Below are 26,409 nucleotides of genomic sequence, written 5' to 3'. Positions count from 1 at the left end.
CATATTTAACTTCTCTGTGTGTATCTCTTCAGTTTCCCTTTGTCTTCCTCCAGCAGTCCAAGTTTATACCAACCCCTCTACCTTCTCCCTCAGGAAACATCACCCCTCCCCATATGGGAAAAAAAGCAGGAGTCCTTTAACCAGCCCCCAGAGGTCCCTACTCTCTTCACGAGGGGAAAATGATAGATATCCACGTTCGCCCCCCACACACACACCAGTGAAAAAGAAGCCATTTCCTCGTCACTGAATAATCACAAAGATTATTTCCAAGCAGATTCCTCCCGCTCACAGAACCTTGATCATGACCTTCAGAAACCATGTGATTGCACACAGTGGGGCTCACTCCACTCTGCGGTGCACAGTACGCATCTAGGACAAGCACTTTGGCTAAGAACGTCTCTTTGAGCCATGGGATGTAAAGTTCATAGTTCTCCCGACAGATTATTTGAGATTACTGAATTTTTCCCATGCTGAGAAATGCTTGGGGAGCAGTAGTTTGGGGTAGAGGAAGAGTGCTCCCAATTTACTCCATCACACCAACCCTGACTTGGTTATTCTGATTTCAAACGCCATTTCTTTCAGTGAAATCTAGTTAGACCCCAACAAATTCATATGCATATTCCACACTATTCAACTGATTTAACTGCACTATGTGATAATGACTACATGCAATTCAGAATTAAGGGAAAGAGAAAAGGTAACTGGGGATTCATCAGCAACCGACACACCCCCACCTGTTATCACAACTAGGGGTGAGGGTGCTGCTACCATCTAGTGGGCAGAGGCCAGGAATGTTGCTAAGAATCCTACAGTGCACAGGATGGCCCCACAACTGAGAACATCAATAGTGCCAAGGCTGGGAACTTAGCTGTAGGCTTCACCTTGCCCTCTTCAAGGGCCCCTATCCAGCCACTAATCACGCACTAGAATTCCACAGCACAAAAGGGGAAGAAAGAGGGCTGGAACAAGTTTGTTCCATATAAATGACCCTAATTTGGAAAAAAAAAATCCCATTAGGGAGACGACCGAAATCATCTAAAATTTGTTTAATATTTTTAGGTATTCACATCCCAAATTATCCCTGCTGCCTGGTTGCCATGGTAAATAAATTATCCACGTTACAGTGAAGCCTCAGGGTCCTTCCTAGAAAGACTGGGAAGTAGGCGAGACTTACCCAGCTCCAACAATCCTCCTTCTGCAGGGTTCATAATTCACAGATGATGAGAGGCTAGCAGATGGGGCTAAGGCCTTCATGCTGCCTCTTCTCCACTGCTCCCCTCCAAACCCAATCTTTGGATCTTCATTCCCACTGGATACGCACCAGCCACAAAGCAAATTTGATGCTGGAGCCTCCAGGTTTGGTTGCTCACCCTCAGTTACAGTACAACTCATCTTATACAACAGCCTAATGTTGGAGTTGGATTCCCAGGACACTCTGTTAGGGACTGTGTGAGATAAGGAGAAGGAGGAGGAAGAGGGGGAACAGAGGAAGAAGGGATGGGGGGGGAGAAAGGATGTTCTACCCATTTCATAGCTGAACCTAGAGACCTGGTGATGAGCATCCCTAGACCTGGCTGCCTCCCCCTGCTAAGGATTAGGAAAGAGTTCAGGCAGCGGGGGCCGGGGGGGGGAAGCCCTGGGCAGTGAAACCTTCTCTGCTGCTTCCTCTTCTTAGTAGGACAGGCAGGAACACAGCCCGACCAGTCAGCAAAGAAAAGGTGAAATGCCACAGCACCCAGGTCAGTAGGGAAGGGAGGCCCAGAAGAGCAGGCTCTCATTCCACTTGCGTGGTGCAGGAGGGGTCACAGTTCTCCCTTTCAGCCATGCTTCTGAGTTGGAACCAGGCCTGGGCCATGCTTCAGTGTCTGTCGTGAATTCAACTTCCTGCTGAAAGTTTATTGTCTTTATGAGGAATCACCACAGAGCACATCTCACACATTAGGATTCTGCTTACATAGGCCTTCAGAGAAAGGTCAGATTTGATCAGTGTTGAGTCCTCTTGGCCATACTCTGCAGGACAGCAATCACTCCAGAAGTGTGTCTGAAATACATATCGTGTGCTTTTGTGTTAAGATGACATACAATGGAGCCCTTGTCCTTAAGTGACAGAGAAAATACAAGTCTATTGGGGAAGCCAGAACATAGATCCTGACCAGAAGGACCAAATGCCAGGGAAATGGTACAAGGCATAGACATCCTGGGAGTTGTCCAAAGGTTAGACCAGGTTTAAACAATCCAGGATTGCTGGTTACAAAGAAATCTATAGTTAGGTCTTCCTTGTAGGGCCTCTGCCACAAAACAACAGCTTCATTTTGCCTCATTCTTTTTTTCAATTTTTTAAAGATTTTATTTATTTACTTATTTATTTATTTGAGAGGCAGAGCTACAGAGAGAGGGAGAGATAGAAAGAAAGGTCTTCCATCCACTGGTTCATTCCCCAAATGGCCACAAGGGCAGATCCGAAGCCAAGAGCCAGGAGCTTCTTCCGGGTCTCCCACATGGGTGCAGGGGCCCAAGCACTTGGGCCATCTTCCACTGCTTTTCCAGACCAAAGGCAGACAGCCGGACTGGAAGAAGAGCAGCCAGGACATGAACCAGTGCACATATGGGATCCAGGTGCCACAGGCAGAGGCTTAGCCTACTACACCACAGCACCAGCCCCCTCAGTTACTCTTAAACTTGAAACCAAATGTCTTTAAAACAACTTGTAGTTTCTAGGGTATTGCTGCCCTTCCCCTGGTCTGAATTAATGTGGCTTTAATACATTCAGATGGTATTTCATGGAGGTATGACTGACCTCCTTTGTTGGTACAAAGTTCTTATGGTTCCTGAGATTCCAATCATGTTGCCAGCATTAAGTAAATATCAAAGGCCCCTCTCTACAGGACTTAGACTGGGACACAGATTGCATCTCTAGGCAGTTGGAGTGAAACACACCCTTTAATTTTCAGAGGAAGCATCTGGCATCCAGTAGGTCAGTCCCCAGGCTCACACAGACACACACAGACACACACACACACTCACACACACAGATAACTTCTCAGCCCCTGGAAATGCTATGGGATAATGGGATAGTGCCCCAGGCCAGGCCCCTGCCCCAGTCCCCGCCCCTGCCCAAGGGCATTCATGACCAGCTTTTTTAACCAGATTGACTTTCTGACAAGGGAATCACAGAATCACAGACAAAACCCCTTCTCACATACAACACACAGGAGGATCAGTCTTTCCAAGACATTTGTTCAATGTGCAAAATGCACTTTAAAGCAACAGGAATAGAAGGTAAAGCCTAAAAAAAGCAGTGAATGACCGTCTCCCAGCGCCAATAAGGGGAGAAAGCAATAGAAGCATTTCCTTCTTCCCCTTCTTAAAGCACAGGCCCATCACAAGCACTTCCAACCTGTCTTCCACATGAGCAGCCCCCGCGTCACCCCACCTTCTAGCAAACAGATCAGCGAGGAGGGAAACCAGTTCCTCAGCCTTTCCCAGGTGTCTTCTAAAGACACTGCTGCACCCTCAGTGGCTACCCACATAACGACTGCCCCTTTATCAACAGAGCCCAATCAGAACCAGTGCCAAAACACAGGGGGATAGAGGGAAAGGGAGTGGATTCAGAGAAGGTTCAGAAGGAGGATACACCTCCTGGTCTCATCCAAAGACATGGTAGGACCTCAGCAGTAGGACAGCAGGAAGAGAGGAATAAGACAGGATGGAACAAGGCTGCAACCAGGCTTAACCTCCAAGAAGGAGACAGAGTTATGCTCCCAGCATCCAAGGGGAATGGCCAATTCCAGTCCCTCTGGCTAGTAAAGCAATCCAGGCTTAAAAGAACAAAGAAAGCTGGAGCCGCGGCTCAATAGGCTAATCCTCCACCTGCGGCGCCGGCACACCGGGTTCTAGTCCCGGTCAGGGCGCCGGATTCTGTCCCAGTTGCCCCTCTTCCAGGTCAGCTCTCTGCTGTGGCCCGGGAGTGCAGTGGAGGATGGCCCAAGTCCTTGGGCCCTGCACCCCATGGTAGACCAGGAGAAGCACCTGGCTCCTGGCTTCAGATCAGCGCAGTGCGCTGGCCACGGCAGCCATTGGAGGGTGAACCAAAGGCAAAGGAAAACCTTTCTCTCTGTCTCTCTCTCTCTCACTGTCCACTCTGCCTGTCAAAAAAAAAAAGAAGAAGAACAAAGAAGAGGGTGTGCAAGTGTAGTTACACTCAGGCATGAGGTGCAACCTCCTTTCAGTTGAAAAGACCGCAGCCACTGAGCGGGATAGAGAGAGGTGACCCTTCAGGGTGACGGGACACATCATGGACAAGAGGGTGTCAGGGTCCCAAGCAGGTACCTAACTTTCAACAACAAAACAAGATGGTAACAGAAGCCAGCCAGACTTAGTCTGCCCTCACCAAGCTCTGAGGGACGATGAGTCAAGTCATTCAGGCGCATGTCAGCCCAGCACAGGGAGTAAAGGCTGAAGGTGTCCGTCCCTGCAGCTGGCCTTGGCTGAGGTGGGCTTGGACACTTAGAGGAAGGGGACACATTGTAAAAGCAAAAGAAATAGAATACAGATGGAGGGAAAGGAGTCGGGGGGGGGGGGTGCAGGGGCTGGAAGCAGATCCCTGGGGAAAATGAGAGCTCAAAGCTACATATTGGGCCCATAAAATGAAATTCAAGGACGCAGATGCCTGCACGGAGGAGAGCCTTGACCGGTCACTGTGACTTTAATAGCGGTAATAAGCCCGTGGCTTTCCAGTCCAGGGCCACACTCACCCACACTGAGATAGATAATATATTTTTCCTCCATGACAAGAAAATTGAATCTATCTTTCAGTCTAACTGATCACAGGTATAAGTGAAAAACAAGACTGTGTTCCATCACCTTCAGTCTTTCTGTGTGCTCTGAGATAGGCCCTATTATCTGCCTTGATTTTTTTTTCTCCAGTGTAAGGAGTGTTAATGGACACAGCGTCAGCCATTCAACCCTGAGATCTGGGGGCAGTTGGGGGGGGCGGGGGGGGCTGGATTCTGTGTGGCAGCCACAGCATGAGGTTGAATGACATCTTGGGGTGGATATGATGGAAGGAGGGAGAGGAGTGGTGAAAGAGAGAAAGAGGAACCTCTTTCTATTGCTGATATTCAGAAAGGCTCTGGACAAACCCCACTCGGCACTGTGCCAAAATAAGTATCAGGCATATCTACTAACTAGAGCTCAAATAAAACAACCTCTGTGCAACCCTTCACCCAGTGCCAGGAAGGGATACCTAGTGCAATGGCCTCCCCCATCCCATTGGCCTCCCCCATCCCATGGGCCACCCAGGCACTTGGGAGGCCTTCGGTTCACCAAACCGCAGGGCACTGTATGGCCAGGGCTTCAGACACCCCACGAGTCCCACCTGCTCTCAGCATGGGATCATCAGGTTAGACCTGAGTGCTTCCTAAACTTGCAAAGGATTCCGTCAACCAATGCTCCCAGTGCCCCACTGCTCCACGGAGTGCTTCAAGGCACAGGATACCCAATTCCTTTTTTCCAGGGAGTCTGGCTGAGCCCAGTCCTCCACATGGAAATAAAGTCCTTAGGGTCCTTCCCCAACCCTGGCTCGAAAATTCTACAGGCTCAGGAAGAAGGAAAGCCCAGGCCTTCCCCAAGAGCAACGCGGAAGGAAAGCCAGGCCAAGTGCCCTGGCGGTGCGGAGCTGCAACCTGAGGCAGGGTCGCCCACACGAGCGTCCCAGTGCTGCCTCTGCGTGCACACGACAAACCAGAGCTCTCTGTTTGCCAGGCCAGCTAAACAAGGACGTGACCTACACGCAGCTCTACTCCTTCCTGGGCTGCCTCCAGGTGAGCTCACTGCCCGGCCCGGCCACGCTCTGTGCATTCCCGCCGGCTCGCTGGGCCCCTTTAAGCACTGCTGTCCTCCTGCCCGCAGGTCAGCCCCTGCCCCGGCTGGATGTCCGCCAACGAGACGCTCCGGGCCCTCACCTCGGAGGTAGGACTGCACAGGCCTTCGGATGCCCTGGGCTTGCTCACGGGGGAGGAGGTTGTGGCAGGAAGTGGCCCTCCGGTGACCAAAATCTCGGGGGGGGGGGGGCTGGAGGAGCTGAGGGACTCGGGCGTGCTCTGTCTCCCTCTGCTGCTGTGGAGGCCTCTTGCCTCTGCATGCGTGTGTGGGTGGGTGTCTCTCCGCCACACACACACACACACCCACCACAGCTGCTCCTCAGCAGTTACACACACACACACACACACACACACACACACATCCCAGCTGCTCCTCAGCAGAGTTACACACACACACACTCACACACACCCGTCCCAGCTGCTCCTCAGCAGAGTTACACACACACACACACACACTCACACACCCGTCCCAGCTGCTCCTCAGCAGTTACACACACACACACACACACACACACACACACACTCACACACCCGTCCCAGCTGCTCTCAGCAGAGTTGCCCAGCTGGCGAGAGCTGAGAGCTTAGCTCTGTGTCTGACGAGTTTGACTGGAGTTCTGCGGCGGTAGATTAGGACTTTCCTCGCTTCTCTGAGAGCAGCAATGGCTCAAACACAGCTGTTGGCACTTTTTTCGTGGGAGATGAGTCATCTCTTTCTAAAAGATTGATTTTTTTTTTTCAACAAAAGAAATGTATCTCAATTGAAAAAAAAAAGCGTGAAGGGGCTGGCGCTGTGCAAAGTAGGCCATGCCCCTGCCTGTGGCGCCACTTAGAGTCCCAGCTGCTCCTCTTCCCCTCTTCCAATCCAGCTCCCTGCCTGTGGCCTGGGAAAGCAGTGGGGGATGGCCCAAGTGCTTGGGCCCTGCACCCGCATGGGAGACCAGGAGAAGTACCTGGCTCCTGGCTTCAGAACGGCCCAGCTCCACCCTTTGCAGCCATTGCAACCTTTCTGTTGCAACCTTTCTCTCTGTCTCTTCCTCTCCCTGTCTGTAACTCTGCCTCTCAAATAAATAAATAAATAAAAACACACAAGAGCACAAAAACAATAGCAAAAATCACCTAAAATCCCACCATCCGAAGTTACTATGCATGATGTCTTTCCATTATTACTTCCATAGGTAGCTATTTGGGGACTTTGCCTACGCAGTAACAAAAGGCTTTTGTGCCTTTTGATGTTCATAAAGTGTTTCTCCATGTCATAATGTTGTACAATTTAAAATATATAACATAAAAATATAACCTTGTTTATTCCTTCCTGTGGTGTCGGACATGCAGGTTGTTTTCAATTTTTCATTGTAGTAAGTAGCATTTGTGATGAACAAACGTATGTATAAGGATTATTTCTTTGTGTATGCTTCTATTTCCTTAAAACAAAGTCCAAGAAAAACTATTGAGTCAGAGGGGAGGCCCATGTTTAAGGACTTGATCCATATTGCCAGACTCCTGGAAGGAACAGTTTGAGTAAGCAACCTTCTCATTCCCCTGCCCATGACGCATTTGAATCTACATGGTTGTTCATCCCATTCTTGCCAGTCCCACGGAGGAAACAGTACCTTAGTACTTTAATTCACACTGATTTGATTCTTAGTGAACTTTAACACCCTTCATATGTTCACTGGCCGTTTGTACTTGAATATAATTGAATGTGCAGAGCTGCTCTCCCCTGATGGTTTGGAGGAAGGAAGAAGGGAAAGACTGGGCAGATGAGTTTCTTTGCTCTGCCTGAATTGTCCACTTACAGTCAAAGTCAAGGTTTCATGGGATTCTCCATTTCTCTTGTATTCAGAGAGCACAGCAGCTCTCCGAGACGCTGAGGAAAATTGCAGCCAGCAAGAAATTTACGAACTTCAATCTTTTCTACCTGGATTTTGCCTTCCAAGAAGGTAAGTTGCTTGTTTTAGGCTTGCACAGAAGACAAATGGGGCAGCTGCAAATGAGAGCCTGCCTGAGCACTGTGTTGATGAGCCAGCAGATGGTGGAGGGCAACTCCTACCTATTCTGACACACTGGTAGCTCTCACTGTGCATAAAAAAGGAAAGTGGGAGGCTCTTTCTGAGAAGGTGGGAATTGACATTAACTCCTTATTTCACCATCAGTTTAGAATTCATGAAGCAACAGAGCCAGTGACCAGCTGGAAAGAACTTTGGACTGAGAATCTACAGGCTATTAGAATTGCCTACTCTGTTCTTGCCAGGTTAGCAGTGCCCAGCTTACCTATGGTCTGAGACAGGTGTGCCAGAAAAGAGTGATAAGGCAGTGCCTCTAAGGCAGAGACTGAGGAATTTAAGTCATCAACTCATATCCCAGATTCCTGGACAGAATATTACTGAGTTTCTTTTCTAGCATTCGACACAAATGCTGGAGTATCTGATGAGTGACCATATAAACACAGACATGATCACTGGAGCTACTGATTTAGCCTTTACATCTTGATGCTGAAAAATTATTATTTATTAACCATAATCTTCTCGGATCCATTTTCATTGCTAAGCCATTTTCATACGAGAGGAAAGGCCCCTGTTGATCGACTGCCTGCTGAGATGATGCTAATGAAAAAGCTTACCGTGTATGCAAAGGACAGAAGCTCCTCGCTCAGAGGGTATCATCTCTATCCTTCCGCTCCCAGCCACAAGCCCCCCAGCCTAAGCATCTGGGAGGGAGCAGATGGCCGTCATGAATTATCGAGTATTACATTAGCTGACACGCTCAGCCTTGTGGTTGCTAGTCCTTCAGTTCTGAACATCTTTTCTACAAGTTTCATCTCCCTTAACTAGATTTCCTGCCTAAGTGACACACATTCCTCTCATGGGGAGAGACATTTTGATAAATAACCTTTCATTAAAATGCAGAGTTGAAAACTCATTAATGAATTCCTGGTGTAAACCAATGCACCACCAAGTGATCTGTGATCATCATCAACCTTGAATTTAGACAAAGTTATTAAAAATATAGTATGTCTAATATTCACAGGATTTTTTAAAAGATTTTCCAAGTGATCTGTAGTTTGTCATTTAATATCTCTGAGACTGTAGGCAATCCTTTGACCATTTCTCAATTTCCCTTCCCAGACTGAAAATGAGGATACCATATCTACTAACAAAATTTAGGGATGATTTTATGAAAGAAAAGCATCATTCTCCTGACTGTGTGTGGTACACAGCCAGCAGCAGGAAAGAACCACAGCCTTGCTGCTCATTGTGTGGTTCTGAGTGAGCAACACTGACACCTCCAGGAGCTGGTTATGAGGCAGAATCCCAGGCCCAACTCCAAACCCACCTAAGCAGAAGGTGCATTTAAGCACAACTCTCAGGCCAGCTCACGTGTATGCCCATTGAAGCCCATCATGGGGCTCTGTAATGCTCCAAAAACTTGATCAGTCATCAGATTTTTCTTGTCTTGCTACAAGGAGTCTTCCAAAAGTTCATGGAAAGTGCATATTACAAAAATACCCTAGATGGATTTCAAATTTTTTGCACCAAAAAAATTTATCTCTTAATTCCATTTTTTTCGTGAGCTTTTTGAAGTAACTTTGTATGTACCAAGAATTGTGCAGGTGCTGGGAATGTAAGTATCTGTCATCCAGAGCAGTCATCATCTCCTTAAAGGATTCAGAGAGAACTTTATCCTTGACCCGCTATTGGCCAGTATTGCACTGGTGAACTGGCAAACTGGGAGCAGAGGCTTATCAGCCTTAAATGCTTAAGGTTAAACTGAACTGAACATTCCACATCAACATGACAACAATCTCCCAGGTATTTCTCCCTGCTTGGAAACAATTCACAGAATTTCTTGCTTGGCAATCTCCTCATTTTTGTTGAAAATAACTGTGAAGGGGGCTGGCACCGTGGCTCACTTGGTTAATCCTCCACCTGTGGCACCAGCATCCCATATGGATGCCGGTTCTAGTTCCGGTTGTTCCTCTTCCAGTCCAGCTCTCTGCTGTGACCCGGGAGGGCAGTAGAGGCTGGCCCAAATGCTTGGGCCCCTGCACCCAAGTGGGAGACCAGGAGGAAGCACCTGGCTCCTGGCCTCGGATTGGTGCAGTGGCGGCCATAGTGGCCATTTGGGGAGTGAACCAATGGAAGGAAGACCTTTCTCTCTGTCTCTCTCTCTCTCACTGTCTGTAACTCTACCTGTCAAGAAAAGAAAAAAGGAAAATAACTGTGAAGGCCCAGTTTGGGTACAGGAACTTCTTCATTTTCCCCATATGAAGTTAGTAGGCACTCTGCTAGGGAGGATGCATGGGCACCGGGGGGGGGGGGGGGGGGGAGTAGAGACCAAGGGATTGTGCCCTAGGACCTGCCCACAAGAACATCTGATCTCAGAGTGCCTCAGAGTATTGAGGTACTGCTATATCCACTTCCGAAAGAGCTCAAATTTTTAACTAATTTTCAGGATCTGTAGTAATGTCTTGGCTTATGCCCAAAGGTAGGCTACTGCAAGGGAAATTTTTAACTTAAAATTGTAATATTTTCTGGAGTAGGTGGAACAATCATCCACTCCCAGATCCATCACCGTGGAAAACCTCCCATGTTGGGGTAGTTCATCATCCTGCAGACCTACCTCCTGTGGGTGCAGTGTGCTGCTGTAGAGAGTCCAGAATGCATAGCTGCTTTCCTCTCCCATCTCCGACCCAGAGTACCTGTGTGTCCTCGAGCAAAGAGAGAACCACTCAGCCCTTGTTTCCTTGTATGGAAGGTGGCAGGAACTAAACCAGGGGGCCTAGGTAAGGGTGAAGTGAAGCAAAGCTTGTGCAGTAGTAAGGACACAATGGTGTCCGCTGGCAGTCTCCCACCATCGCCATCCTCAGTGCGTGGAAAGCAGCTCCCACATGCTTCTCATGACGCAGAAACAATGAGTGTTTGTTCTCTTTCAATGCCCAGCCCACACCCCATCACCACCATGCATTGTTGGCATCAGTGGCTTACTTTGAGTTCCTTCCCACAGGAGATGATAGAAATGCCGCTTATTGTGGCCATGTTTCCCTGTTATCAGAAAGAAAAACCCCTGGAGCCACTTATTACATCTTCATCCTTAATAGTTCCCTGAAGATCTCTCATTTCAGCACTATATCTGAGCTGACGGTTGCATCACAAATATTCTGATTTTTCATGACACTGAAATTCACAACTTCACGTCCTTGTGACAGTGAATTGCAGTTGAGGGTCCCTGTCCCTGGAGGACAGGCATGAAACCTGTTTGTTCTCCACTCTGACGGCCTCAGTCCAGCCATGAAAGATGATTGGTCACCTGCAGACTTTTTTCTCCCTTGCTGACTCATTCTCCAACTGGTTACAAACCAAACAGAGACAGCAATTTTTCCTCCCTTCGGGAAATGCCAAATTGCACAGGTGATGTCCTTTTTCCTCATCTGTGTCACACCTCCTCAACAGAGGGAAGAAAATGCCAGTTGGCTGAAAGGCCAGTGTTTACCCTGACAGTTCAAATATCCCTACAGCTGCCCTCAGCTTCCAACTCAACTCAAGTGGAGTAACACGCTCCTTAGTCCATCCCCTAGCCCATGTAGATTTTTATAAAAATGCCAGTGGGTTCGTGGTCCTGACCAGGATGCAACTTCCTCTTCAAAGTATTTGCTAGTGCTGCTGTTCATCAGAGAGCTAGCAAGCATTCTCTGGGTCTTTCTCCACCACAGCTGTTGGCTCTTTGAAAAACCACGGCCAGCCAGTTCTATCAAAGGTGGGACTCCCTTGCAGCACCCACCTGTGTAGGGGAGGGGTGAGGGTTGGGGAGCAGGAAGACGTTTTCTGGAAGAAAAGAAGATGGTATCACTGATGACATTTAAAATTCCTAGGATATGATGGTAAGAAAAAGGAAATTTTCCCACTGCCCCTTGCCCTAGAGCACACCATGCTCCTTTGTAAAACTTAGCAGAAAATATCCTTTTTCTTTTCTTTATGCTTTTGTTCTTGAGTTTTCCCCTTGTAATACCCATAATATAGGATTGCTCAAGCCTTTAGGAAGAGTAGAAGGGACTGACTTTCCCTCCTAGGTTTGAAAAATAATCAAAAATTTTAATGACTGACATATGTCCACTTCCTCCGTAGAGATGTCTACCAACACCCCTGCATTTTCCTAGGTCATAGTCTTTAGTTTAGGAGTTAGTAACCCATGTAAAATGCAAGCCTACATGGAACTAGCCTGGAATAACTTTCAACCTTGGTGCCAAAATTGAATTGCACTGAAGGAAATACATGTTTACACAAATCTGATTTTGAAGACCAGGCTCCAAGTAAACATTTCTCTGAAGAAACAAAGTATGACTTAATCTTATTTCTTTAAAAGGCTCACATTTGCATTCTAGATCTCTTCTCTGGGTTTTCACTTGACCAATGAAGACCAAACAACTTGCCCCTCAACCTTCTCTACAGAGTCAAAAGGGCCGTCAGAAGCTGCCTGTCCCCACAAAATCAGAGGAAGCTGCAGGGTCTGGGTCAGGCCCGCAGCTCGGTGTTTAATGAATACCAGTGACTTCTGTCTCGCAAGGCTCTACTTGATATCTTGATTGGGTTCAATTCGCATTGACCTGGTCCTGTTAGCACTGTCTGAGATTTTCTTAACATTTTTCTTGGTTCCAGTTGCTATAATAAAATACTGTACATTGAGTGACTTGGAAACAACTGAGGTTTACTTTTCACAGTTCTGAAGGCTGAAAGTCCAAGACCAAGGTGCCAGTGTGGGGAGATTCTGGTGAGGGGCCGCTAATCAGGTTGCAGACTGCCAGTTTCTCCTTGTGTTCTCACTTGGTTTTTTCAAAAGGGCAACAAAACCTCTCTGGGATACTAATTCCATTCACGAAGGCTCTACCTTTATGGCATAATCACCTGCCCAAAGCCCCCACCTCCTAATACTTCAAGGATTATGATTTCAGCAAGTGAATTTGGGTGAGACACATATTCAGTCCACACAATGAGAAGGGCAGCCTCCTTTGCAGCCCCTCAAGGGACAGGACTGGGCAGTGAGTGGGGATGGAGCGTATGATACTGGCAGTGCAGTAATTGCAAAAGCAGCATAGTATTGATTCAGTCCCTGGAAAGTCCAGCTTCTTTTGTTCTATCAAAACCCCAAACAGAATCTCCATCCTTCCCTCGGGGTAAAAAGCAGAGAAATAGAGAGCACAGAGTTTAGCCCTTGAGTTTTCTAGCGAGGGGGTGAAGAGAAAGGAACTGGAGGAATATTTATTGTGCCTCTGGCTTTGCTGAACTCTGGGCAAGTGAGGGTGTAAGCTGTGCAGGGGAGAGCGGTTTCCAGTGTTTCTCTCTGAGGCTCTCTAGGGATTTGAAATCTCCTTGGAGAGTTCTTATTGACTGCATGAAATTACAATGTGGAATCAATTGTGCTATTGCCTTGGAGTCACTGACATCCTGGGTCTCTACCCCGTGTTGAAGGACAGTCTTATTGCTTTTCATTACTGTGGGGCTATTGCAGTTTCTCTGTAACCCTACTCTAAGAGGGATGTTCAAATAATTTTGTGCAATTAAATCTCTGACTCACTGGGTGATTGTTAAAGGTGATTGCTTGACACATGCAATCAGTGTCCGCAAATGGCAGCCCAGGATAGGAGACGCTAACAAAATGTGACATTGTTCCCTCCTGGGACTCTGTGCCACTGCACTGAAGAATAAGATGGACTTGCCTTAGTGTAGAGTATTTCATAGCTCATCTTTCCCACTGTCCTGTCTGCTACACACGCCACATTCATCCACACTGTCACACATTCTCCTCCTGAGTTAGAAAAAAATATCACACAGTGGGATGATCGTTTTGGCTTGGAAAGCCCCCCAGCAGAAGGTAACAGCTCAGAGGCAGGCATGGTTGGGTCAGCATCAGCCTGAGAGGGCAATGGGCAGCTCTTGGCCTCACTGTTGACCGTTGTCTGTAACTCTGATTCTGTGCCCCACAGTCGTAGAGGAGTGGCAGAAGATGGGCGGCCAGCCCTGGGAGCTCATCGAAGCTGTTGATGGATTCCACCCCAACGAGGTAAGCACAGTTACATAATAGTTGCTGAATACTATCATTTGGATGTTTTATTTTTAACATAGGTAGGCATTTGTGTGCTTATTTATTCAGTCATTTTAAGGATTTATTTGCTTGAAAGGCAGAGTTGGGGTGGGGGGAGGCACAGAAGGAGAGAGCATATATCCACTGGTTCACTCTCCAAATGGCCAAGACCACTAGCACGGGGTTGAAGTCAGGAGCATGTAACTCTATCTGGGTCTCCCACACAGATGGCAGGGGCCCCAGCACTTGGGCCATCTTCTACTACTTTCCCAGGTACATTAGCAGGGAGCTGGATCAGAAGTGAAGCAGCCAGGACTAGAACCCAGCACTCATGTGGGATGCAAGCATCCTAGGTATCAACCCGCTGCACCACAATGCTGACTCCTTGTGTGTTCATTTTTAGACTTTTTGTTCCATAAAGGATTAGAAATAATAACCACATGTGTATAAGATACACAATTCAACTAAAATTAAGTGAAATTTGGGGCCAGCGCCGTGGCTCACTCGGTTAATCCTCTGCCTGTGGAGCTGGCATCCCATATGGGCTCCAGGTTCTAGTCCCAGTTGTTCCTCTTCCTGTCCAGCTCTCTGCTGTGGCCCAGGAAGGCAGTGGAGGGTGGCCCAAGTGCTTGGGCCCTGCACCCACATGGGAGACCAGGAGGAAGCACCTGGCTCCTGGCTTCAGATCGGCGCAGCGCACCGGCTGTAGCGGCCATTTGGGGAGTGAACCAACGGAAGGAAGACCTTTCTCTCTGTCTTTCTCTCTCACTGTCTATAACTCTGCCTGTCAAATAAAAAATAAAATAAAATAGAATTAAGTGAAATTCAAAGAAAAAGAAAATAGTATTTGGATTACTGCATTTTTTATGACTATAACAAAATACTTGAGGCTAGGCTACTTTGTAGAGAAAAGAAATTTATTTAGCTCAAAGTTTTAGAGGCTGAAAGTCTGAAGAGCATGGCACTGGTTCCTGCAAAGTGCCCCCCGGCTGCTTCATCTCATTGCAGATGGCATAATGGCTAGAGCAGGTGTACAAGGGACAGAGCATATGGTAGCACAAGAAGACAGAGTGTAGGGAGGGCCTGGTAATAACCTCTCATTAGGCCCACCTCTTAGAAGTCCTACCAGGAGTAGGCATTTGGCCTAGCAATTGAGATCCCACATCCCACATCCAGGTGTTTGGAATTGAGCCCCAGCTCCACTCCTGACTCCAAATTTCTGCTAATGCAAACCCTGATATGCAGTGGTGATGGCTCAGGTAATTGGGCTCCTGTCACCCGTAGAGGTACCTGAACTGGGTTCCTGGCCCACAAGTTTGGCTTCCAGCCTGGGGCCATTGCAAGTCATCCGGGGAGTGACCCACAGATAAGAGCTAGTCCTCTCTCTCTCTCTCTTTCAAATTAATTAATCAATTTTTAAAAAGGTCTCCTCTTATTGCCATGCTGAAGACCAAGATTCTAACATAGGAATCTCTAGGGGACAAATTCAAGCCGTGTCCAAGCCACAGCAATGTTCTACCTGCATCCCTGGCTGAATGTCTATGTTCATAAAATGTGTACAGGCCGGTCCTGAGAAGCTGCCAGAGAGGGCTGCAAAATCAACCCCAGGCCTTCTGTGGCTGATGCAAAGAGGGGTGTCTGTCATGGCCTCCCTAAGAGAAACAATAAATCAAGTAACTAAAAAAATCACAAGGGTTCCCGGAACTGAGACCTGTGAGAGGATTCTTCTAGATTCTTCTACAAAAGATGTGTGAGGACAGCATCATGTCCCCAGCAACATCTGAGCGAGAGCTGCCTCTCAGCTCAGATTCCGAGTGCAATCCCATAACATAGCCCTACTCAGCCTCTTCGAGGGGCGGGACTCAAGCCCTCCCGTCCCCACGCCCATCCTTGTTCTCTGGGTTCCAACCAGAAAAGCTCCACTCTTACCTGTTGTATTGACTGGACTTACTCATGATACGTCTTTATCTTCAAAAACAGAAGCAAAAGGGGTTCTGCCACTTGTCACATTTGCAAAGCAGGTCCCGTGCAGGAAACGTGGGCCTTGGCCCTTCAGGCAACTCCCACCACCGACCGCAGTCATCCTGACTACTTAGCACTTGCTAAGTGTGCTGTGATGATGGCAAGAGTGCAGGTCTGAGAAGCACAGCTGAGGAGTGCCCCTCTGGTGGACTCCAGCTCCAGCCCCAGGCCAAAAATTACCTGAGAAAGAAAACGAGATGACAGGTGATACCCTCCAACAGATGAATAAACAGTGAGTGAAATTAGCAAGTGTTGCATAAATTTTAAAGTGAGTATTAAATGGACACTTCACTGTTAAGAATAATCAAAATAGGCCTGTGCCTGCGGCACCTGCACACGGAGTTCTAGTCCCGGTTGGGGCACCGGTTCAGTCCCAGTTGCCCCTCTTCCAGGCCAGCTCTCTGCTGTGGCCAGGGAGTGCAGTGGAGGATGGCCCAAGTACTTGGGTCCCGCACCTGCATGGGAGACCAGGAGAAGCACCTGGCTCCTGGCTTCGGATCAGCGCGGTGCACTGGCCGCAGTGTGCTGGCCACAGCAGCCATTGGGGGGTGAACCAAAGGAAAAGGAAGACCTTTCTCTCTGTCTCTCTGTCTCTCTCTCACTGTCCACTCTGCCTGTCAATAAATAAATAATTAACCAAAACAATAATAATAATAACAGTCTGAGTAATGCGCCTCAGAATATCTGAGCTTCCTAACCACAATTGGATGTGTTGATCAGAGAATCATTGGCTAGAAGCTGGTCAAATATAAGACGGGATTGTCCAAGAAACTGTGTCTTTGATTTTAGATTAATGTGAAGCCCTTCTTCCTGGCAATAAGTAGGTGGTAGTTCTTGTCACTCTTGCACACCCTAGAATTTTACTCTTCTTATTCAGAGAATGGGGACATAAAAAGATGACCAGGCAGTGTCCCATAGGAACAACTGAAAAGGAAAGAATCAAAGACAGCTTTGTTTTAACCCTCAGGACATATTTGCCTCATCTGTCAAATAACCATTCCATCCCTGGCTCAACATTGATATTAAGGTTCAGCATCTGTCAAACTGAGAATCTATCTTTTGCTCAAACCGCTGCACCTGTAACTGGTTACAAAACCCAGCCAAATGCTGAAGCTAGATGTGTGCTTAATCCTGTGTGATTCCTACAAGGTCTGTTCCCACACTGGTAGTAGGTGATAAAGTGTGCAGCATGGTCTGATTGCATCCACAGAGGGCAACAGTACGCCTGTCTATGTATCAAGGAGGCTGAGCCGAAAAGTCCAGATGGGTGACTTGCCAACTCTGTTCCAGGCACAGTGAGAATTCAAGGGTGAACAATAAGGCACCCTTGCCATTTTAGATGAAAGTGTGCAGAAGAATGATGAGCAACTAGACAATTCAACATAATGGGGTGAATGCCTTCAGCCATGCCCGCACATAAAGCCATGGGAGCCTTTGGGTGGATAGAATGGGAGAGGAGGTGATGGCAGAGCTAAGACCATGAACCAGTGCAGGGAAGCAGCAGGTGGACTGGGGTTGTAGGAAGTGTTCTGAGTGGAAGACACTGCCAGGGAAAGGCCTGGGTAGGAACAGAAAGCATGCACACTGAAGGATTACAAGGCGGGGAGGGGAGGGCTGCAGGGAGAGCTTCAGTGCACCTGCAACTAAGAGTCTGAGAGTGGAGTTGAGAGAGAGGAATCCACAGAAGTTGTCAGAGGCCGTGGCAGGCAAGGCTAGTGTGAGGTTTGACCTTTGTCCCGAGGGGAATGGGAACCCACTGGAGCCTTGTAAGCAAGAAAGGAACAACCAGTTGAGTGTTCTTAAAAGACCCCTATAGTCACAACAGCATGGAGAATGGTTAGGGAGGGAGCTGGAAGTCCAGAGGGACTGAGAAAAATGACTTAGGAAAGAAACAGAATTTCAAAGACCTAAGACCCTGATTTGTGGCCTGCAGAAGTTGCAATGATTCTACCTGTTCAAACACCTGCTTTTTGAGATCTCTGTAAAGATAAGCATCTGAAGTCCTGAAAAGCCTTCTGGGCCTGGGATCAGACACAGTAAACATCAAGTGTTAGATAAGCCACGGGCATCCTTCAAACCTGCTCTCTCTGGCCACTCGTGGATACCTTGCTAGGCATCCTGGGTGCCTTCTGCCTCAGAAGCTCTGCCCAGGCCACGCTGCCTGCAGAACAACTTCCTCTCCTCTCATCGTGTTGGCACCGCTCAATCCAGCCTCCCCAAACTCTTACTGCAAACAAGAAAGTGTTTGTGATATCAGCCCTCTCCTCTCTCTTCAGGCCCATTGCTGGAGCCAGACATGGTGTTGGATTTATCTTAAATAGGTCAATAACCTCCAAGTCCCCGTTTGTCCCAACTTCTAAGTCCCTGAGGACTGAAGGCTCAGACTCAGGGACTTGGGGAGTCCCTCGGAAAAGGAAGCTGTGCTGACGTGGGGAAGGGAAGGAGGCAGTGTTCCAGACCAGGGGACTCTCAAACAAGGCTTGCCAAGCAGCCCCCTTAGGCTGGCGCTGTCCACAGAGCAAAGACCGCATCTATTGAACTTGCTTTACAGTCCAACTAGCCACCATCATTTTGGTAAAGGGCATCCTGAATCAGCACGGAGGAGCTGGAGCTAGGAATTCGTATTTTTCCTTACGTGTGTTTCAATACATCTTAGACCACTGCTGTGTTTTCCGTTTGTAAATTTAAAATTAATTGGACCCAAACATAACCAGTTCCAATAGACTGCATTTCTGAGAGATGAGGAGGGCAGAGGAGCCACGCTGTGGTGGTGACAGCTTGCCTGCAGGTGTTAAAAAGCAGTGTTCTCAAGATACCTGGGAGCCACGTTCCTGCAGGAAAAATGAATTCACAGTGGATTGTTTTACTTTGGTCTGGTGAAACCCAGAGTTAAATTTAGCAAGAGTTCAACTTAAAAGGTATGGAAACATTGTAAGTTTTTTGGTAAAATCTATGCCATCTTGCTCCAAATAGTATTTAGAATTTAAAAAGAGTACAAGAAGGTTGTTATTGTTTAGGATTTGTTCATATGATTTTTTTTCTCTAATAGTGCCATTTTTATAGCAAAATAAATGCAATTAGCTTAGGGAGTTGGAGTGCGGGAGACTCCCGGGTTATATCTGGCTGTGAGCTCTGTGCTGGGGTTGTGTCTCGTCCGGGAGGATCTCCTGAACTTGTGGAGTGGGCCTGCCATGGGTGTGTGCACTTGGAGGACTGGAAACCTTCCTGGAGATGAATTCATCCTAAGTGAAAACCTGGTTCTGCCACAAGGCATGGCTCCTTTTGAAAACTGTCATCAGAGGAGAGGAGAAATTCTGAAAGTCACATAAATGGTGGCTGTTGTGGTTGTCGCCAGGGGCCCAACCAAGAAACTTCTCCGCATCTCTGTCCTCCACTCCTCTCCCCATAGACTTATCCCGAACCCTGGCAAGGAGTGAAAACAGAAAGAGCCGTTTCACCAAAGCCTCACACGGACAATAGGGGACGTCATCCTACTGTGTCGCCTCTGCTGTGAGGATTTTCAGGAGGAGCAAGGTGCTCCCAGGGGACCAGGGACCCACACGTGGTTGGAGCCCCACGAGAGCATCTGAGCAGCAGCAGACAGACAAGGCCGCTGGAGATGCCCACAGATGCCTGCAGGGGTGCTGTCAAATGTGTCCTTACCCAGGGGAACAGGCATCCCCACGAGGCCTGGCAGTGTTGCCTGGACACAAGCATGCGACCCTCACAGCAGCCATCTGAACTCGGCAGCTGGCATCCTGCAATAACAGTCAATTGAGCCCATAACAAAGTGTCTTATCGCCCAGTGACTTCATTCTAACCCCAGGCAGTTTCCTGGAGAAGTGTGAATTACTGCAGAACCTTCAATTATGGCTGCTTTCCTCCAGTCTCTGTGTCGGAAATGGGTCCATCCACTGAGCTGATGTACAGAATCCACTAAAGCCACCAGTGTTGGCCCTCTAGAACTAAACATGGAGTCCCCGTAGTGAGTAGTAAGTCACTACAGCAGTGGGGAGCACCCTGGCCCAGTGGGTCCACAGGGAGCACAGAGCAGGGGTCCCTTCAGGGAACACACTCAGCCAGGCACACTTGGAAAACCCTGTCTTCAAGCACATCCTTCCTACCAAACATATGAAGGGGTGGGAAATATAAATGCAATACCAGAGACATCGTGTGTGTATCCAGCTATGAAAGACAATGCAAACTCCTCCGCCACAATTCCAGTGGGGGGTGGGGGAGAAGGCATTGAAATGTTTATTCTAGGGGAGCAAAAAAGCAAAGTAAAAGCAACTTGCAAAACTTTTAGGTTAATTGTATTTCTTTAAAACCTGAAGATAGGATTTGAATGTTTTTACCGTATACAAATGTCAACTGTTTGAGGAGATAAATATATTTACCATGATTGGACATTATACAGCATAAATGCGTATCAAACATCACATGGTACTCCATAAACATTTCTGTACAATTCTTTAAAATATTTCATTTATTTGAGAGGTAGAGTTACGTCAGAGAGAGGGAGAGACAGAGAGAAAGGTCTTTCATCCACTGGTTCACTCCCCGAATGGCCGCTACGGCTGGAACTGGGCAGATCCCAGGATCCAGGAGCTTCTTCCAGGTCTCCCACATGGGTTCAGGGGCCCAAGCACTTGGGCCATCTTCTACTGCTTTCCCAGGCCATAGCAGAGAGCTGGATCAGAAGTGGAGCAGCCTGGACATGAACTGGTGCCAATATGGGATGCCGGCACCACAGGTGGAGGCTTAGCCCACTGCAAGACAGCGGCGGTCCCTTTTGTACAATTTTTATGTATCTGATAAAATTATTTTTAAAAAAACTTTTAATTAAAGCACAGCTGCATTAACAACAACAAAAATCTTAGTGACCAAGCACAGTGTCAACGACAGACAAATTCTTATCAGAGATTTCATTCAAGAAAGCAAACCGGAGTGCATCCTGGATCCATAGAGACTGCATCACGTCCTCTTCATTATCAACAGTGGCCACAGACCAATAGAAGAAGGCTTAGCATAATTGCAGTTATCAAGCAATTAAACAAAACATCACAGAACAGCACAAAAAGCTAACTCGATGAACTCTGGGGGAAAAAAGTTGTTGTTTTATTGCGTTGTAAATTGGATATGTTTACATGTAACTGAGCAAGAAAGTGGACACTCAGACTTTCAACTACAGAGAAAGAAACATGGAAATGCTTTCTGCTGACCAGAGGGCCCCCTACAACCAGGATACCCCATTCCCTGACATTCTGCTGGACTAGATGCCTTCCACATGTGTGGAACTAAGGGAAGTGAGCAAGTCAAGTCACCTATGAGGTCTCTGTGCTGCTGGTGGCCTGTGCACCTGGCCAAGAGGGTGTCCCTGTCTCCTATCCTGAAGACAAACACTAGGGAGATGTGTGACAGATGTTTCCTCTGGCAACATAAACTAGCTGGCTTTCAACTGATGGAATTCCATGTATTGGGTAAAAGCAATGATCTAGATCTACCTTTAGCGACACAGAAATATGCTTGTAATAGACAGCAAAGTAAATTAGAGCGGAGAACGCCGGTGGGGGAGCACACGCCTGTGTGCATTTGTCAACACGTACGGAACTGTTGACCAAGAAGAGTGGATTTCCTGTGAGTAAATTATGCTTCCATAAGAGCAGATTATAAAATGATATCCACAGAGGCACAGTGTTTGTGTGAGAGAGAAATTCAAATACAAAATCAGAAAAGCTCTGTATCCAATGTTAACAAACGCTACTTCCATTATGAATACCAATGACTTTTATCTCATTTTTCTCATTTTGAATATATTTTTCAATTTTTCGAGAATGATTAGGTATGGTTTTAATATTTTATTTTCTTAATTTGCTGATTTGAAAGCCAGAGACAGAGAGACAGCTAGACAGAGACAGAGCTTCTGCCCACTGGTTCACTCCCTCGAATGCCCACCACAGCTGGGGTTGTCTCGGGCTGAAGTCAGAAGTGACAAATGCCATCTGGGTCTCCCACATGGTGACAGAGACCCAACCGCCTGCTGCCCACAGCATGCACATTAGCAGGAAAGTGGACTCGAGAGTACAGTGTGCACTGGAATTCAACACCCTGAAATGGGATGTGGGCATCCCCAAAGTGTCTTTACTCCTGCACCCAGGGCATGCCCTTTGCTTTAATATTGTAATCGCTAGATAGAGAAAACCAAAAGGATATCTGTGTTCAAGAAACACAGATTTGGAATATAGGGGGTAGGGACAGCTGCGCCTGGCCCCTTGCACTGGATGGTGGGAGCCCAGCAGATACTGGCTTTGTGAGAATCATGCAGCAGTTATCTGTCCAAAAAATGGCTGAATGAGTGATTATGGCTGGTCGTTTTATCACAAGTCACTAATATAGTAATAAGCATGCCACTCTCATTCTAGACCCAATATTTTAGCAATGCACACTCAAATATTTTAATCTCTACTAGAATGACAGCCAACTAATTGCTTTCCAACCAAACAGCTACCACATGCTCACATCTGAGCTCTCTCATTTTCATTCTGCTCCTACAAGCCTCACCCCATCTCCTCCCTTGTCAAAGCAGAGTGGGAAATAAACGCTCACAAATGCCTTGGTGCCGCATAGTTGCTGGAAAGGCAGCCCAGGTGTGTCAAGCTGGAAGCCGCCAAGACAAAAAAGGAGGCACCAGCATTTTCTGCAGACCTGGCAGCAGTCACTCTGCGGAGAAGCGGCAGGCAAACAGCCACAAGACCAGGCATCTGTCTTGGAAGACACTGAGCGCTTTGAGAAGATCACCTGGCCCTTCCAGAAAAACTGAATGGCCTGACAGGCTGCCCCGACTCACTCCTGGTTGTTTGTTTGTTTGTTTGTTTGTTTGAAACTCAGAGTTACAGGGAGAGGGAGAGAGACAGGAAAAGAAATCTTCCATCTGCTGGCTCACTCCTAGATGGCAGCAATGGAGCCAGAAGCCCAGAATCCATTATGGGTCTTCCATGTGGGTGTGACTTGGGCCGCCTTCTGCTGCTTTCCCGCGCACATTAACAGGGAGCTGGATTGGAAGTGGAGTAGCTGGGACTCAAACCAGTGCCCATGTGGGAGGCCAGCATCACAGGAGGTGGCTTAATCCACTGTACCACAATGCTGGCCTCTCACTTTTGTTTTTAAGTGCAAAGAAGTGAGCGTGTGTTTTGTGTGTGTGTGTGTGTGTAAGGGATGTGTATGTAGCATGTGTTATTTCTGTGGTGTGTAGTATGTATGTGGTTGTATTATATTAACAGTACGTGGGTGTTATATATATGCTATGTGTGAGTAAGGTTGTGTGTTATATGTGTGGTATGTATATGGTGTATGTGATATGTGTGTGTTGTACATGTATTGTCTATGTTTAAGAAGTATGGGGGTTATATGTGTGGTATGTGTAAGTGGTTGCATGTTATGTGTGCTGTGTGTGGTGTACGTGGTGTGTATTATATATATGTGGTGTGTATGAATGAGGGGTGTGTGTGGTGGATGTGTGTGAGCGGTGTGTGTGTGGTGGATGTGTGTTACACCTGTGTGGTATGTTTAAGGGGGGTGTGTGTCCTGATGTGAGGGAGTTGGCAATGCAGGCACTGTATGGCTGTGATCAAGGCTATGGAGCGAGTGCATGGAACTCTGGCAGCGCCACAGAAAGCTCTGGGACACATGAAAATCCTTTGGTGTTTAGCGCAGTGCTTCTATCCATTCTGGTTTCTTCTAACATCCACTAAATCCGTCCACATAATTTAACCCCAAGAGCTTCAGATCATTGGCTGTAGCGGGGGACAATAGGGAAGGGGCTGCCCTACTTCACAAGGGGAGTTAGCTGCACTGCTCATTAGGATGGTGAGCTGTGAACGGAGCCTGGGGGCCAACGGCCTCGCGGCTCTGAATGAAGTCAAGGCCGTCTCTGATCGCCCTCCCCAAACAATGGCGTCCTCTGTGAGGCCTGCAGTGACCGCATTTCTCTTACTGTTGAACATCGGGCAGCACTGTTCACAGACAGCCAAGTGGGGCCTGGAGTCCCACTGACTCAATTAAATTAGGGCATTATCTTCAGAAAAAAAGCCTCCCCTCCAAGGCACTCTGATGGCCAGCGAGAGGACCGGACAGCCAAAAACGTGTCCTGCTCACAGCGTGGACACAATGGAGCTGGAGCGTGGGGAGTGGGCCCTTGGCCTGCTGAACCGGAAGCAGACGGCCCCTCCCTCTGGCTCCAACCAGGCTCTCCATGCTCCCAGTCTCTTTGGGAGTTCCACCCCCAGCAGGCGACCTGTGCAGCTTCATTGCCTGGACACCTGCAGCTCCCAGCCCACATCTTCTCTCCCACGTCTTTGCACACGCTGTGTCCTCTGTCACGTGCACGGTTCCCCACTCACTCATCTGGTGATCTTGAAAATGCAGTCCAGTCATTGTCCTCTTCTCCGAGGATCCGCCCTGACACACGCACACCCTCAGGCCTCTCTGGGGCTGCGCTGGCATCATTTCTACGTGTGGTACCCTCAGTAGGCTGAGAGTTCTTCAAAGGATGGCCTCCTCATGGTCATGTCTGAAACCCAAGGTTTAGGCCTGCGGTGAATGTTAGCCAACCACGGGTAAACAAGCAACTGGATTTCTGAAGAAACATGTATTGTCTATTACTCAACAACAAGTGATGAGAAACTTAGCAGCCTAAAAGAGTCTTGTTGTCTCACCATTTCTGTGCAGTCACAGCTTAACCATGGAGTCTGCTTAGGACCTCATCAAACCAAACTCAAGGTGTGTCGTTCGGCCACGCCCTCATCCGAGACTCAGCGGGGGCGGAGCTGAGTTGTCAGCAGACTTCAGCTGCTGGCCATCTCTGTCTCCCTGCCAGGAGTTTCTTATTTCAGGAGCACAGCAAAGGGAGTGCCAAGCCAGTCTCAGGCCAGGCCAAGTCGTTTCCAGTGAACAGAATCACTGAAGTGACATCGGCCCATCACTGCGTACTCCATTGATTAGAACCAAGTGATAGACCCCACCCCTGTCGAGGGCAGAGGACTAAACAGACACCACAGACAGAATCTGGTGAATCTCACTGGGCAAATGTTTGTTATCATTCTCCTTTCCTTTGTCCCATGGTTCTGTCTTGCAGGTGGCTCTGCTGTTGTTTGCGGATCAGCTGTGGGAGAAGGTGCAGCGCCAGTGGCCCGACGTCCTGGGGAAGGAGAATCCGTTCAACCCCCAGATTGAAGAGGTGTTTGGAGACCAAGGCGGGCACTGAGTGTCAGGAGCACACACCCCTGGGAAGAACAGGGAGGCAGAAACTTGGACAAACTCGCTTGACGCCTGAATGGGGCTGCTCTGCCCCAGGCTCAAAGGATCTTCACAAAATGCTTTTCTCTCAGTTAAGAGCGTATCTGAGTCACAGTGCGATGCTGTGTGCTTCTGGGATCTCTTCCCCTCCAACTGTCCCTGAAATAACCTTTAGCAAAGTGCTTCGGGACCATGCCAAGCAAGAGAGTGTCTGTGCCCTTTCACAGCTAACTGCTGGAAAGGGGGGCTTCAAAACCCACATGAGAAATCCAGAGATGGTTGGCAGCTTACCCAGGGTCTTGGTGGCCCAGCCTGGCAAGCAGAGGGTCCCCCAAGGAAGACTGCGTGTCAGCTGCCAATGACACTCACAAGAGGGATGCTCCAGGTTTCATGGAGCCCTCCATAAAAACAGAACCCAGAACCGTAAATGCAAATCAGGTATACACTTGAATACTTACATAGAAGGAGAAGAGAAATGTACAAGTACTATAATGGAAAAACGACTTTTTTTCTTGAAAAGATATTCTTACATTCTTTCACTGCAAAATCTAATCACCTCTTAGAACAATGATTTTGCGATATCATTGTCAATAGAAAGAATAGGAAAATAAAATGTGTTGATTATTGTTGATAGCTTGGAAGACTTTCATTTATACTTATCCTAAGATGCACTGTTGATAAGCTTTCTGATATGTTTGATAAGTGATAAAGCTTAAAAAATAAAAATAAAAAAAAAGAGACTGTGATCAAATTGAGAATACTGCCTCCACCAAATTTCTTTTGGCTGTGAGCTATTGGAGACTCACTCTCTGTCTGTAGAATGGTAGGTCTACCTCTGGTCCTAAGACTAATTACCTAGGTTGTTGTGAGATTTAGTTTTGGGGGCCAAGATACTTAAAGTTCCATCACTCCATTCATTTCTGTCACATGGACAGGACTTTTGGGTTCAGCACAGTAGCACATGTTCCCTGGAGGCAGATCAACAAGAGACACCAACCCAGTGTCAGGAGCTGTTTGCTTCAAGCAGGAAATAGAAACAAGGAGGATGAATTGGAAAGTGAGGTGTCGGGCTGTGGAAGCCCAGCATATCCATCCGTCTCCTCCAGTGGGAGGTGTCCACTTATAGGATCTTGCT

The 26,409-nt window shown here is 47.8% G+C and overlaps 1 protein-coding gene and 1 long non-coding RNA gene across 5 annotated transcripts in view; one reads left to right on the top strand and one right to left on the bottom strand.

Moving 5' to 3' along the window:
• Nucleotides 1-6,059, bottom strand: part of LOC127492612 (uncharacterized) — a 107,140-nt gene extending 101,081 nt beyond the window's left edge. The window contains exons 1-2 of one of the 2 annotated variants that reach the window (XR_016223052.1): nt 5,964-6,059; nt 1,955-2,041 (exon numbers count right to left, since the gene is read on the bottom strand). This is a non-coding gene — a long non-coding RNA (uncharacterized LOC127492612). The remainder of the gene's footprint in view (nt 1-1,954; nt 2,042-5,963) is intronic. The other variant, XR_007922146.3, reaches the window with a different exon arrangement.
• The window catches only part of AOAH (acyloxyacyl hydrolase), a 192,075-nt gene extending 166,043 nt beyond the window's left edge, over nt 1-26,032 (top strand). For 2 of the 3 annotated variants that reach the window (XM_089314993.1, XM_070058395.2), the window contains 5 exons: nt 5,764-5,822; nt 5,911-5,970; nt 7,726-7,822; nt 13,861-13,937; nt 25,114-26,032. In XM_089314993.1, the coding sequence (XP_089171119.1) occupies nt 5,764-5,822; nt 5,911-5,970; nt 7,726-7,822; nt 13,861-13,937; nt 25,114-25,242 (422 nt within the window). In that variant the 3' untranslated portion in view covers nt 25,243-26,032. 3 annotated transcript variants of the gene reach the window in all.
• Nucleotides 26,033-26,409: the final 377 nt, after the last annotated feature.

The sequence above is a fragment of the Oryctolagus cuniculus genome, chromosome 16 (genome assembly GCF_051225735.1).
Source record: "Oryctolagus cuniculus isolate XC-2025 breed Fujian yellow rabbit chromosome 16, ASM5122573v1, whole genome shotgun sequence".
Classification (NCBI taxonomy): Eukaryota; Metazoa; Chordata; class Mammalia; order Lagomorpha; family Leporidae; genus Oryctolagus; species Oryctolagus cuniculus.
The sequence above is the reverse complement of the archived record's forward strand: the minus strand, read 5'-3'. Positions and strand labels throughout refer to the sequence as shown.